Source organism: Leptosomus discolor, chromosome 2 (assembly GCF_034619465.1).
Source record: "Leptosomus discolor isolate bLepDis1 chromosome 2, bLepDis1.hap2, whole genome shotgun sequence".
Classification (NCBI taxonomy): domain Eukaryota; kingdom Metazoa; phylum Chordata; class Aves; order Leptosomiformes; family Leptosomidae; genus Leptosomus; species Leptosomus discolor.
Genome location: NC_141392.1, coordinates 8920214 through 8932834, shown reverse-complemented (window position 1 = coordinate 8932834; position 12621 = coordinate 8920214). Strand labels below are relative to the sequence as shown.

At 42.9% G+C, this 12621-nt stretch overlaps 1 protein-coding gene and 1 non-coding gene across 2 annotated transcripts in view; one reads left to right on the top strand and one right to left on the bottom strand.

The window, feature by feature from the left end:
• The window catches only part of HAAO (3-hydroxyanthranilate 3,4-dioxygenase), a 35312-nt gene extending 29080 nt beyond the window's left edge, over window positions 1-6232 (bottom strand). Inside the window, exons 1-2 of the mRNA XM_086460581.1 lie at window positions 6153-6232; window positions 1317-1395 (exon numbers count right to left, since the gene is read on the bottom strand). Coding sequence (XP_086316707.1) covers window positions 1317-1395; window positions 6153-6232 — 159 coding nt within the window. The remainder of the gene's footprint in view (window positions 1-1316; window positions 1396-6152) is intronic.
• A 6074-nt stretch (window positions 6233-12306) lies between these two features.
• On the top strand, window positions 12307-12400 carry TRNAI-UAU (transfer RNA isoleucine (anticodon UAU)). The gene is made up of 2 exons: window positions 12307-12344; window positions 12365-12400. It is a non-coding gene; the product is annotated as a tRNA-Ile (tRNA).
• The last annotated feature ends 221 nt before the right edge of the window (window positions 12401-12621 follow it).

The window sequence follows — 12621 nt, the reverse complement described above, 5'->3', positions numbered from 1 at the left end:
TTAGCAGCAACTGCTTCACACACACTGCCCTGACACCTGGCTTGCCTCCTTCCCAGCCCGAGCAACCTGATGGCATGGTCCCGGGTGTTGGCAGAGCTCCCCCTGCACAGCCGATGAGAAGGGACATAATGGAGCGTGTCAGGTAACCTGGGACATGATGGACGTGCCTGTGCCCAAAGCCACGGGTGGGCTGTGAGACCGTGGTGGCAACCCAAAGCAGGCAGGAGCCAGACAGTGACACGGTAGCATCCACTCTTTCAGAGCAGTACGGTTCTAATGACTACAAAGACCTGCACAGCACAATTATAACAGAAAAGTAATGAAGGCTGTTGTGAAACGGTTGCGTTGGCTTTGTGAGAAATGATTCAATGATAAGCAAACACAAATTTTTGTTTCTTTTTAAAAGGATTTATTAACTTGATTCACTTCTGCCTTGAACTATATAGATGCTTAGGCTTGGGTTTCCAAAGGTACTTAAAAATAGGTGGCCAAATTTTATGGGAATTATGTGAAATTAAATTACTCTTCTGGGAAGCAAGGCAAATTGTCTCCCATCCTGAAACCCTTACTGTCAGGTTTCTAGTGTCCCCCTTCTCTTAGGGTTCCTTCAAAGCCAGTTGTGAATACCTCTGACTCAAGAGGAGTCCTCAGGCCAAGCAGACAATTCCGTGAAAAAGGCAGTAAACAAAGTAGGTCTAAATTTTTACCATTTTGATAGGTTTCTACTCTTTCTTCCTGTATTCTGCATTTGGCACAATGTCTACCCACAACTCAAAGCAGTGGGACGGCTGTCTTTTGACACAGAAGGTATGCAGTGAAGGGGACTGATTGGAAAAAAATTTAGAGACTTTGGTCTTTAACCTTCCAAACATGAATGAAAGCTGAAAATGCTGATATTTTTCACAAAGTCCAGAAAAAAATAATTTCAAGCCAATCAAAATATTTAATTTTTATTTTGGAATTTCAAAGTTACATTTGAATCACAGATCAATCTTCTGCTATAAAATATCTCTACCTTTCCAAAGTTTTGTTCCAAAATGTTGAAATGAGACATTTTCAAGTATCAGAACGCTTTCTCTAGTTTCCTGTTGGAAATTAATTACAGCAAAATAGATCTGATCTCATGCGCTTGTTTCAAAGGAAATGCACAGATGGCGTATGGTTCTGGTGAACGATTCTGTTTAAGTCTTTGGGTAGATCTAATAAATACAACATCACTAAGCCTGGCATTGCTAATCTGTAGCTTCAAAAGTAGCTGTATTTTAATCAATTATAGATCAATTAAAACAGCAAAATATAAACAGTCTACAAGTTACCTCTTCTCCTTCTTCAATATGATAATCCTTCCTTTCATTTGGTCCTCCAACAAACATCACATTTAATTGATGGCGATGCCTAGAAAAGAAAATGACACTTTGAAGCTACCTCCACTCGTGATGTTCTTTATTTCATGTAAGTTTGGGGGTTTTTTAATTCTTCGAGGACAGTGAGTCAACAAAACAATGCTGAATGACAAGCAACATCCAGAATGAGAACTCAAAAGACCTTGAAGGCATCTCCTTGCTCTGCCACTGTCCTGCCAGGTGACCAGAGGCCAGCTACTTCCCTCCTGGTAGCCTCAGTGCCTCCAGCTGTGAAACAGGGACAAGGATAGTTACCAACTGTGCAAAGAGCTTTGAACTGTAAAGATAAAGAATGCTAGGTAAGAGACAGGAACAATGCTTTTCAACCTGAGCTGATTAGATCAGGATTCTGTAAAGGTAAAATACTTTTAGAGGTTAATAAAGGTAAAAACATACTTTTTTTTAACCCCTTGGCAGAATTACCAGAGATACTGACGGTGGGAATTATCAGTTAATTTATATATTGGTTTTGCTATGGTGGAACAATGTTACAAGGGTTTCACAGTGGTTGTGGCTAATTTGGAAAAGGAGATTCAGGCCCTTGATCTTAACTCTGCCCCTTTTTAGAGCCCCAAGGAGCACTTTTCTCAGCTGTCACAAAGAACAGATATTATCCCAATTATCTGTCAGACCACTTACACTAACAAAGAGGTAAGGTAGCAGGTTTTCATTTGCTAAAAATACCCTATAAATCAGGCCTGTTAGCTGTGATTCAAAATCTGGTTCTTAAGCTCTTTTTGACTGAGTGTAAACTGAGGTGTGTTGACCTCCACTTTTCAGTGAGGAGATTCTGGGCAATACTTGGTGTCCTAGGTTACAGTGTAAGATGTGCCCAAAAGAAAAGTATTCTATTACCATCTTCAGGAGCTGTTGAGACCAGGTGGGGCGGTGCTCCCTGCCTCCCCCCTCTGGACTATCCATTGATAACTCGCTCCTGGACGATCTCCTGTTAATGGCCCATCAAGGAACTGCCTCACGACTTCCCATCTCATTGTGAGATGCTCCACCCGGGGGGAAGGAGCCAAGCAGTCCATGCTAAATAAAAACTGAGATCTCGAACACCCTAGCAGCCTTCTTCCACTGGATTCCCAGAGGAGTTTTCCCCCCACTGGAGTTCCAGAGGACAAGAGCTACCTACCTACCTACCACTGGACCTTCGGAGGAAGACCAGACCCTTTTACAAGATCGCTGCTTCAACAGAACGACATCCATCGCTTCAGGAGGACTGCAGCCAGCATCTTATCGGACTGCTACTGCCACCCTAACAGGGTGTCAGGTTGTATTTCTGACTCTGTCAGTGTAAACCACTGGGTTGTTTGGGTTTTTTTTTTCCTGCCTTGTGTTTTTATATATATATATAAATATATAGAGAGAGTAAAGAACTGTTATTTCTATTCCCCATATCTTTGCCTGAATGCCCTTAATTTCAAAATTATAATAATTTGGAGGGAAGGGGGTTGCATTTTCCATTTCAAGGGAGGCTCCTGCCTTCCTCAGCAGACACCTGTCTTTCAAACCAAGACACTTGGGCTGCCAGGAGATCCTAGTAACACAGAACCAGCAGAGCCACCCTCCCCTGCAACCCTCCCCAGGGAAGAACGATGTGCCTCTGTGTCAGCACCTCCTAAGCCTTAATTGAGAAAAGCTATTCTGAATGGCTGAACATAGATATTTGATCTGTACCATTAGCATGCTTACTTTGAAGAGTATTTAAATGATAACGAACAACACAGTAGGGACTAAAGCAGAAATAACAAGTAACAGTGACAAATTAGTTGGTCAAATAAAAGTCTAAAGAAATAAATTAGATTACAATTCTTAAATTTACTATTTTCACCATAGGAAGCTGTATACATTATAGCACTTGGCTGCATGCCCTTACCCTAAAATAAGGAACCGAAATCAGAACTGTTTGTACCATGCAGATTTAATATTCGTTTTCAAGACGCACTGTAATACTTCTGCATTAATGTACACTTCTGCTAAAGAAGGGCAGGAAGACCAAAAGAGTAACAACACAGCTAATAAATAATGAAATTAATTAAAATCAACACTGGGGAATAAAATAAGAGAAAGGCAATCTATGAGTGTCTTGTAGCCTACTGTTAGGATGAATTAATTTTTTTTTTAATAGAAACTCGTACAGTTTTGTTATTAGTTCAGTAACTAAAAGTGAAATTATTGCTCTAAAAATCATTGTTGCTTAACGTTTTATTTGGCAAATCTGCCATTAATTCTGTTATCCTATGGATTTAGCTGGGTTTTACATAATAAACAGACAACTAGGGATAATCGTTCCTATCATTAACAATTATATAATGACACCATCGAAAAATTCCAGATATGAAATACAAGCAGGAACTCTAATAGGTTTGTTTGTCCATATTGCTAAATAAAGTGATCTGTCTCATAGTTGCATTAAGAAGAAAAATCATAAGGAAGGAAAGCAGTTTCAGCTAAGACCAACAAAATGTAGTTAAGAGTATCATAAAGGTTTCAGGGGTGTGAAAATTACTTGATTGCACTATTTTTAGAATGAGGTGCTAGTCAATGGCCTATTAAGTTTTATATGCTCTTATATTTCTCTTCTTAACCACATAAAGAAAATGGTACCAGCAGGCAACCTTTTAAAAACATCTCAAGACCATAAAGAATCAGATAGTCCATGACTACATTTAGGTCTCCTTATGGTAAGTATCATATTCTGAACTCAAAGAACAGCTTTAAAAGTGTCACCCTCTAAAAACCAGTTATGTCAAGGGTTCTGATTTTGCACTAATTGCTCATTGTTGAGGTTAAAAAGCATTTAAACTTGCAAGACAGTGTCATTAAAATACATCTAATTAAATCACAGCTTTTGCATTCTATCCTTTTCTTGACTCTGGTAAAACTCTATAAACAGGTGGTGATTCAGGAACTGAGGTTTTGTTTTGAAATCCCAAACAGGTATTTAAAACTTTTGATCCTCTCACGAGTATGGAACACAACTAACTAAAAACTTGAAAGCCATAATAAATTTTGACACCAAAAGTCCTACTGACTTGCTGTAAGACCTAGATTTTAACTATTGATTCTCTCTTGAAACCTAGGATCATAAGTTACTTAAATGTTCCAAGGTGGTTGCCTTCCAGTGATGTAGAAGGCAGTGGGAAGATTGCCGTATACATCTCTACTCAGCACATAAGGGATAGTTTGAAAAAATGTTGGAAATCCAGTAGGCTGAAGCTATGTTGGAAAAATGGATTTATTTTTTTTTAATCTGTTCTATTTTTTTTATCACAAAAAATGTTGCTTGTTTCACTGTGGCTTCTTGCAGTGTTTATGGGGAAGTCCTCTGACAGATGTCACGTTCCAGAGTTACTTCAGGATTGCACAGAACTGCTGGTAGGTGATACAGATCAGTGCAGGCGTAACAAAGAGGCTCATCTTACTGATGAGGAAAGAAAACCATGAATAGTCCATATATGTAAAGTACTACAAATTTACCACCATCATTGGTAAGCTTTAGAAATGGATACGCTTTACAAAATGCTTCCTAAATCCATTTTGAAAACGAAAAAAATGAGAACACTCATAAGGAGAAGACACTTTCTTCATTCTCTCTCACTGTGAAACTGTTGTAGTGATTCATTAGTTTCATTAAACATACAACACAGACATCTCAGTAAGGATGCGCCCTTTACCTTATCTTTGTCTTGCAACCATTACTTTGAAAAGTAACCCTTGCACCTGTGAACCGAAGGTAATTAATATCGCTGCTACAGTACTGCCCATTCAGCTTTTGATTAGAGGTAGCAGCTCAGGGTAGGGCAAGAGGTATATTCTTGATGCTTTTTTAATGATTAAAATTGTAAAGCAAGATTCTTTTTAAAAAATTAAAAGCAAGAAAAATGCTTTTTATTTTCCTTTTGAAACCTGGGTTTATATCACTCTTTATTATATAAGCATCCTTTCTTATGAAACCCTTCTGTATAGAGAGTTTTGGACCAAATATATTGTCCCCAGCTTCACTAACAAAAGAAATTCTCGTTAGTGTTGTGACCAGGAGGTGCCACACATTGGACTGTTTACACTGGAATTTGTTCATGCACTTTGACACTGACAGTATGCACGCTGTACAACTGCAGAATACCTCCACTTTTTTCTTGTATTAGCTGTCTCATTCCAAATACAGTTCATAGCTTTAAGCTGCCTGTTCAGCCTCCCTGCCTTGCCTTGAGAGCTCTGGAAACCTGATCCTCCAGTGCCCCTGCCCTTCCTTTCTCCTTATCTTTCAGTGACATGTCCCACCAGTTTTGATTACTCCTGCAGCTTTGGCTCCTCTGCAACGCTGGAATGACTCTCAGCAGCTCTAGCAGCTGTTTCAGGTTGTAATTTGGTAGCACTAATCTGTTAGCTAAATCTTATCATTTGTGGATGTGATGCCATCTCCTCGGATTTCTCTGAGTTTATTGCCACAGGGCCTGACACAAATTCCCTTAACTTAGCCTAACTGCCTACAAAAGACTTTGAGTTGAGGCAAATGTCTTATATTCAAGTTGATCTTTACAGCTTCTGCTGAGTTACTGCAAAACATTTCAGTCACTTGCTGTTCTTGAAACAGCACACTGACTGACTGCAGTCTGACAGGAACTACAGTTCCTTACTAATCTTCACCATGTATGCATTTTAGCAGCTTCCTCTTATAGCTGGGAATATTTATATAAGAACTGGGTAAAAAAATTTAAAAAAAAATCTTCATTTACTTACATAAGCTTATTGCACACAGGTGGCAAAAAGGCAGTTTTGTTTTCTTCTATCCATTTTCTTACATTTACAAGAAGCTCCATGGTCCACCAGTTATGAAACTTTTGACGGAGATATTAGAGTTTGCAAAGTGTTCTTTCCATGAGTAAACTGCATGTGACCCCATCCCCAGAGCTCAGGGGATTGGTTGGTAGAAGAGGGTGTCTTCGGGCTTCAGCGTCAAAGGGGACAGGTCCATCAGCCAAAGGTAACTTCCTAAAGAGTACTAATGCTCCAGCAGCTTAGCTAATAATTGACTATTGTTTTTAAAATACATGTTTTCATCGGAGACTGATTCCACCCTCAGGATGTTTCTTAATTCACTCTGCTGCATCAACTGGAGCGTCTATGTTACCTCGCCATAAAAATTGCCTTGTTGCATAGACAAACTGAGTTAGGAAAAAGGGCAAGATTTGGGCATTCACACCCTTCAAGTCTAATATAGAAACAGGTTCCCAAACCAAATACAAGTTGAGGGCAGTTGCTCAAAGTTCAGTTACATATAATACATAAAAAGTATTTTTATACATGCATAACTATCTATAGCTGTTTCATGCCTGATAAGAGAGCCCCCTTTCCTTCACCAGCTCCCCAGAACCTTCTTAGGCTGAATGTTTGGGGGGGTGTGTTTGAAAATATTGGGATCATCTTCTGACAAATAACAAAAATAAAGATTTCTTTTGCATTTGTAAGACCAAAAGCAGCTGTCGTCCACAAATGCTCATTTTAATTTGATCCACTCTTTGCCAACGTTGTAGCAGGGCTTGCTGGAGAGCTGAACCTGGTTCTGCGATGCCCTTTGGGGAAGTGCAGCATATTGTCATCAAATTATCAGGCAAACAAGAAACTGAGAACTACCACGCATTCCAGATCTGTACGAGCCTTTATTCCCTCACTAGTTGCTGTTCAACACCTCCATGTTTCCTACAGGATTGCTTACTCTGTTCCCCGCCACCCCCATTTTTTAATAAGCAAATATATAAACATTTATTTTCAGACTTGACATACAAGGAATGGGCAGTAAATCAAAAACTCCAAGATGTCACAAAATTTTAGCACTTTTCAGTTGCTTTTCATAGCTTAGTCTGCTGATTATACCTACATGTGCTTAGTGGATGAATGGGTAAGGGTATAAGGTTGTGATACGCTCTGTTTAAAAGTGAGTGGTACGTCCTCCACGGCTTGTGCGTATGAGCAGCACAGCTGCTGGACTCAAGAGTCAGCATGCTGGAACAGTACAAACTTGGGAGTTCTTTACCTTATACCATTATAATTTTCCAATGAGTTTGAACTAACACTGTGCTCTTACTCCAGTATGTGTAAGGGCGACTGTTTTACCTTCATCTCTATCATTTCTTTGCAGTTTAGTTTAAATGAATTACACAATTGATCAAAAAAAATCCATTTATTATTTATTTTGGGATAAAAAGATCCGCATGTGGATTACAGTTCTGCTATATTGGTACAATCACAATGGGACTGGCAATAATTTCCTCTGAAAAAAAGCCCGAAATAATTATTATTTCTCTCCATTATAAAAAAAAAAACCCAAACCATTATTTACTTAGCACATGAAATTTCTACCATCAGAACGGCTGTGGTGAGCCACCAGCGCACAGCAAAGTCATTAGGCCTGTTTTTGGACCGACAGAGAGGAACACTTTGGTGCTTTTTGTTCTGTAGGCTGCTGGTGCACCACTTAGCTGCAAAGGAAAGAGATCTTCTATTTAAAATGCACTTTCACTTAGAGGATTGTGACCCAACCCGGCAGGACCAGGAAGAACGGAAGATTTAATGACCACGCTTTTGTAAAGCTCTACCGCGTCGTTAGTAACACGCGTTGCAGAGCAGGACTCCATGTCGGGCATGAACACCAAGAGATTGAACAAAGCCATAGTAGGAGAAACTGCAGAACCTGGAACTGATAGAGCCAAGCCTTGCTCACCGAAATATTAATGTGCCAGTTTTAACTACAGGGCTACTACAACCCCTACTCTAATCCCTAGTCTCCACTTTTTTCCACTAGGCAGAATACAAGGTACTATTACCCGCAGAGAAAACTCTCTGTTGCAGGCTGATAAATCAATTTTGTGGCTAGAGTGAGGTATGAAAACCCAATAGCTAGACCTACTTGGGGAGGAAAAAAATGTTCACTTACAAAATTCACCATGAGTATAAAGATGAGGTTATTATCACAGGGTAGCATTTTCTGCAACCTTCTGAAATCAATAGGTTTTGAAAAATGTGGTTAATGGCGTCTCCATGCGTATTACAGTTACAAGGGAATGTTGGGTTTTTGGTGTGGTGGGTTTTTTTTTGAGGGCTAAGAAATGGTCTGCATCACCTGGAAGTGCTGGGCCATGAAACCCCATTTCTGTGACGTGTACTGGAGAGGCAAAGTAAAGAGCCAGCGTTGCAGCCTCTGTGAGATTCAAGTACATACGTACGCCTGGTGACCTGCCTGGGGCGTGGATTTCTCCTGCTAGCCCGCTTCACAACGGCTCTTCGCATCCATCACGGTCCGTTCCACCAGCTGGGGTTTCTGCTCTCACTTTTGGCTCAGATCCTTCCCTTTATGCAAAGGTAAGGACTCCATTTGTCAGCTTTTGCTGCCAGAGGGGCGCGTCGCTACTGAAGCACAAAACTGTTACACAAAAATAATCCATCTTTTGCATTGAGGGTGCAGGGAAAAAGCGGTAGTGGAAAAAACTGAGTTTAGCACAACACCTACTCTATTTTCCTATTTTCCTCAACCATCAGACCTATCAGGGACTTACATTTACTAGGTGGTGTCCAGCAAGCAGGATACGTTAACAAAAAGCACATAAGCTAAATATTGTGTTTCTAGTTAGAAGAGGTATCCAGATTTGTTGCCCGCAATTTTTGTTTGTATTTAAGTGATATCTGGTCATTTTTCCATTACTCTCTTTATTAATTTTTTTTCACCTAAAGAACTGTTGGTAAAGATCGAGAATGGTTTACCGGTTTCCCTGGGGCGAGGGAGACAGGCCACAAAGCCAGCAAACATGGATGCTGCCTGCTCTGCTCTGCCCATCCTACTCTTGAAAGCCAACAGCATTGTGAAAATTGGCTCTTAAGCCTTGGGTTTTTTCATACTCAGTGCTGAGGAGTATTTTGAAAAATGTTCACCAGGGGAGGTTTGCACTCACCAGCAATTTGAGGACAAAATCCTTTTATTATCATTTCAACTTTGCCTTTCTGCCCCTGTGCAATACAGAGACTGAGTTACCTATGTTAGTGTTAAAATAACTGAGTTACACTGAAGCGATAATCTGGAGATTCTGCAAGCAGCAGGAAGTAACTCTCTGTGGCATTAGGACAACTTTAACTTCTGCTTTTTATGTTCCTTTTTTTTTTTTAATATTGTGAAGAAATGGAAAAAGGAAGACATAGATATGACTAAATAATGCATTTCACCTGCTTGAACACATCTCCTATTTTTGGTCAATTCTGCTTTTTCTGCCTGTTCTTTGAGAGCAAATACAAATGAAGTAACTTCTTCTAAAAAAAAAAAAAATTTCTATCAAAAAATCTCTATATAGTTGCTGAAAACAAGATTTCAAATCAGTAACAAACCTACTACTTGAACCTGAGTACAGTTATGTTCCCACGAACTAATTCACGTGGCCAAATTTCACCGCTACATTCATAAATGTACTATCGAGGGCCTCAGTCTCTGTGGGGACAAACATAATAAGCAAGTGAATTACAAAGCACAATAGAAGAGCTAAAGATCCCATGAAAACTGCTGGAATCTTCACCGTTATCACTGTAACTTTTATGGGAAGGCTGAATAAACTACAACAAGCAGTGATTATCATCTATATAAACACCAAAATTAGATTCACGGAGTCCTCCCTCTTGCCTGAGTCTAAGGTTAAATCTGCAATAATGAGCTTATCTGTATGTTCACTGCTTCAGCTTTGATTCTTCCCGACGTTCTTGTGTTTGCCAAAAAAAGCACTTGTTTGCATGAAATTATGTTCACAGCAATCTTTGCGTGGTATAGAATGTTGTATTTTCTAGTATAATGATGCCCTGCTAAGGTAATGAAGGCAGCTGCCATTTTCTGGCATGCCAACTAAACCTATGTGATGATGGAAAATTTCTTGAAGAAATGGACTGTCTGTTATCTCTTTTTCTCCATGCCAGCCACCTTCATCAACAGTCAGATGCAGCAGCTGCATGTTACTTCACCTGTCAATGGTGTGTACCACCTAAACATACTCTAAGTAATGCCCACAGTAATTGTACCAACAGCAGAACACCTTTCTTCACAAGTGAGAAGCACCTCGTCTCCATTCAACACAGTCTCAAAAGGTTTCAGCATCTATGGATCAGAGGTGGGGCCAGGAGGTAATGAAGTCACACGTAACTGCCGCTCAATCTGACAAAAGTAGCTGGGAGATCAGTGCTATTTACTTAAAACTGGCTGAGTGCCTGTCACGGGCTGCTGGGCCACCAACAGTTCGTTTTTAGAGGCCATGGAACTCCAAGCACTGTGTAGCGCACGCTACAACCCTCTGCCCTGTAATGAAATGCCCAGGCTTGTTGCTTTGCCCACAGTAAAGCAGCTGTAGATAGGAAAATGCTTTCTAGCACTTATGTCAGCAGCCCAACAGAGCTGTCTAGGAGAACAAGTACAGTGACAGTGCCTAACCACGGGTGGAAAGAGAGAATGAGTATGTCTCTGAACTGTGCAACAGTGTTGGAGCATTGCCTGGGTTTAAGTATCTGCTCGTGGCAATTATGTCTACCATCTTCCTGCCACATAAAGATAAGACAGGTCTGACTGTAGAACAAATCCCTTAGTGGTACACTTCAACAGTAAACGTACATAAAGGTTTGTGTTTTCTTCTAGTAACTGTTTCTAAGCATGTAATACATCCTACGTGCTTTGTGCTGTTTCTGTGTCTAAGTATTGTTAGCCTTGTAGAGCTATTCAGCAACTTCCTATCAGAGCACTTGATTCTGTTCTTGAATTTTAGGGGACGGTCAAGACAAAACCTTCAGGTATTGAAAAGAGCAGTCTAGACTCTGTATATGTGATGTGTTCGTATTGTGGATGCTCTGTGCTTTGTAAAGTACTTGTACTGCAGCAAACGAAGGTGAAGTCAGTCCAGAGGCAAAGTAATCCCTCAGTGAATCATGCATATGGGACAGACCCCAATATTTTTGGTTACTTCTATTAACTGTCAGTCAAAAATCATTTTAATACAATTCCTTTTAACCTGTACTACGTGTTTTGAAAGTGCCAGGGCATCGCTCGTGTCGCACACGTGGGCGGTGGGGCAGCAAGCAGACTGCCAAGCCCTGGGGCGCGCAGCCCGTGATGCCCCAGGGATAATCATTTCATTTACCGGCAGTAAGTCGGTGCTGCCCTGTCTGGCCCGGACCTGGGCACGACAGACGGCTGCATTACTTCCCCGCCGACGTGAATTAGCGTGCGGGCGAACTTGGCTGACCTCGCCGCTAACCCCTTTTCCCAAAGGCCGTCAGCAGGTTTGCTCCCGCACGACCCGCGGCCTGTCTGCCTCGTCTCCGGCGCACGGAGCGGCGGCGGCCGCTTCAGCCGGCAGCAATATCCGGGGGGGGGGAAGCAGGTGGCTCCCGCCATCCGCCCGTCACCCCCCCCCGCTGCCCGCCCGCGGTGGCGGAGGAGGCCGGAAACCGCGCAGGGGTGGCAGCGCAGCGCCCAGCGGGCCGCGCGCCCCGCCCCGCCCCGCCCCGCGCGGCTAGGCCCCGCCCTCCCGCCGGAGGGGGCCGTGCTCTCCCCGCCGCCGCGGAGTGCCGCCACCGCCCCGGCGGCGAGGCAGGGCAGGGGGGGAGGGCTTCGTCCCGGGCGCCGCCGCTGCTCTCCTTCCTCCCGTGCTTGAGGGCGCCGCCCTCCCCGAGGGGCGCAGCGTCCGCCAACTCCCTTCTCCCCTCCCCGCGCCGCTGTTAAGGGCTGATAGCAGCGAGAGCGCGGCCCGGGCAGACAATCGGGGCGGCCCAGTGCCGCTGCCCAGCGCAGGACGCAGGCGGGTGTGGACCTGCCCTTCCCCCGCCGGGGCCTGGGGAGCCCTTGATAAACCGTTCGGGAGGAGTTGGTGTCAGGGCTCCAGTGGCGCAATCGGTTAGCGCGCGGTACTTATACAGCAGTACAAAGCCGAGCAATGCCGAGGTTGTGAGTTCGAGCCTCACCTGGAGCACACAGCTTTTTGGGAGGGAAAACGGGCTTTTTTGGGACTTGGCTGCGCTGCGGAGGAAGAGAAAAAAAAAAAACGTGACGGAAAAATTATGCAGCCGTGGCGGCAGCGCGGGCCCCACGCGTGCAGGCGGCCGTGCCCACGGGCCGCGCTGCTGGGGGGTCTGCCGGGCGGGAGAGGTGGGCACGGCCGGGAAGGGGCGGTGGGGTCACGCCAGCACGGGT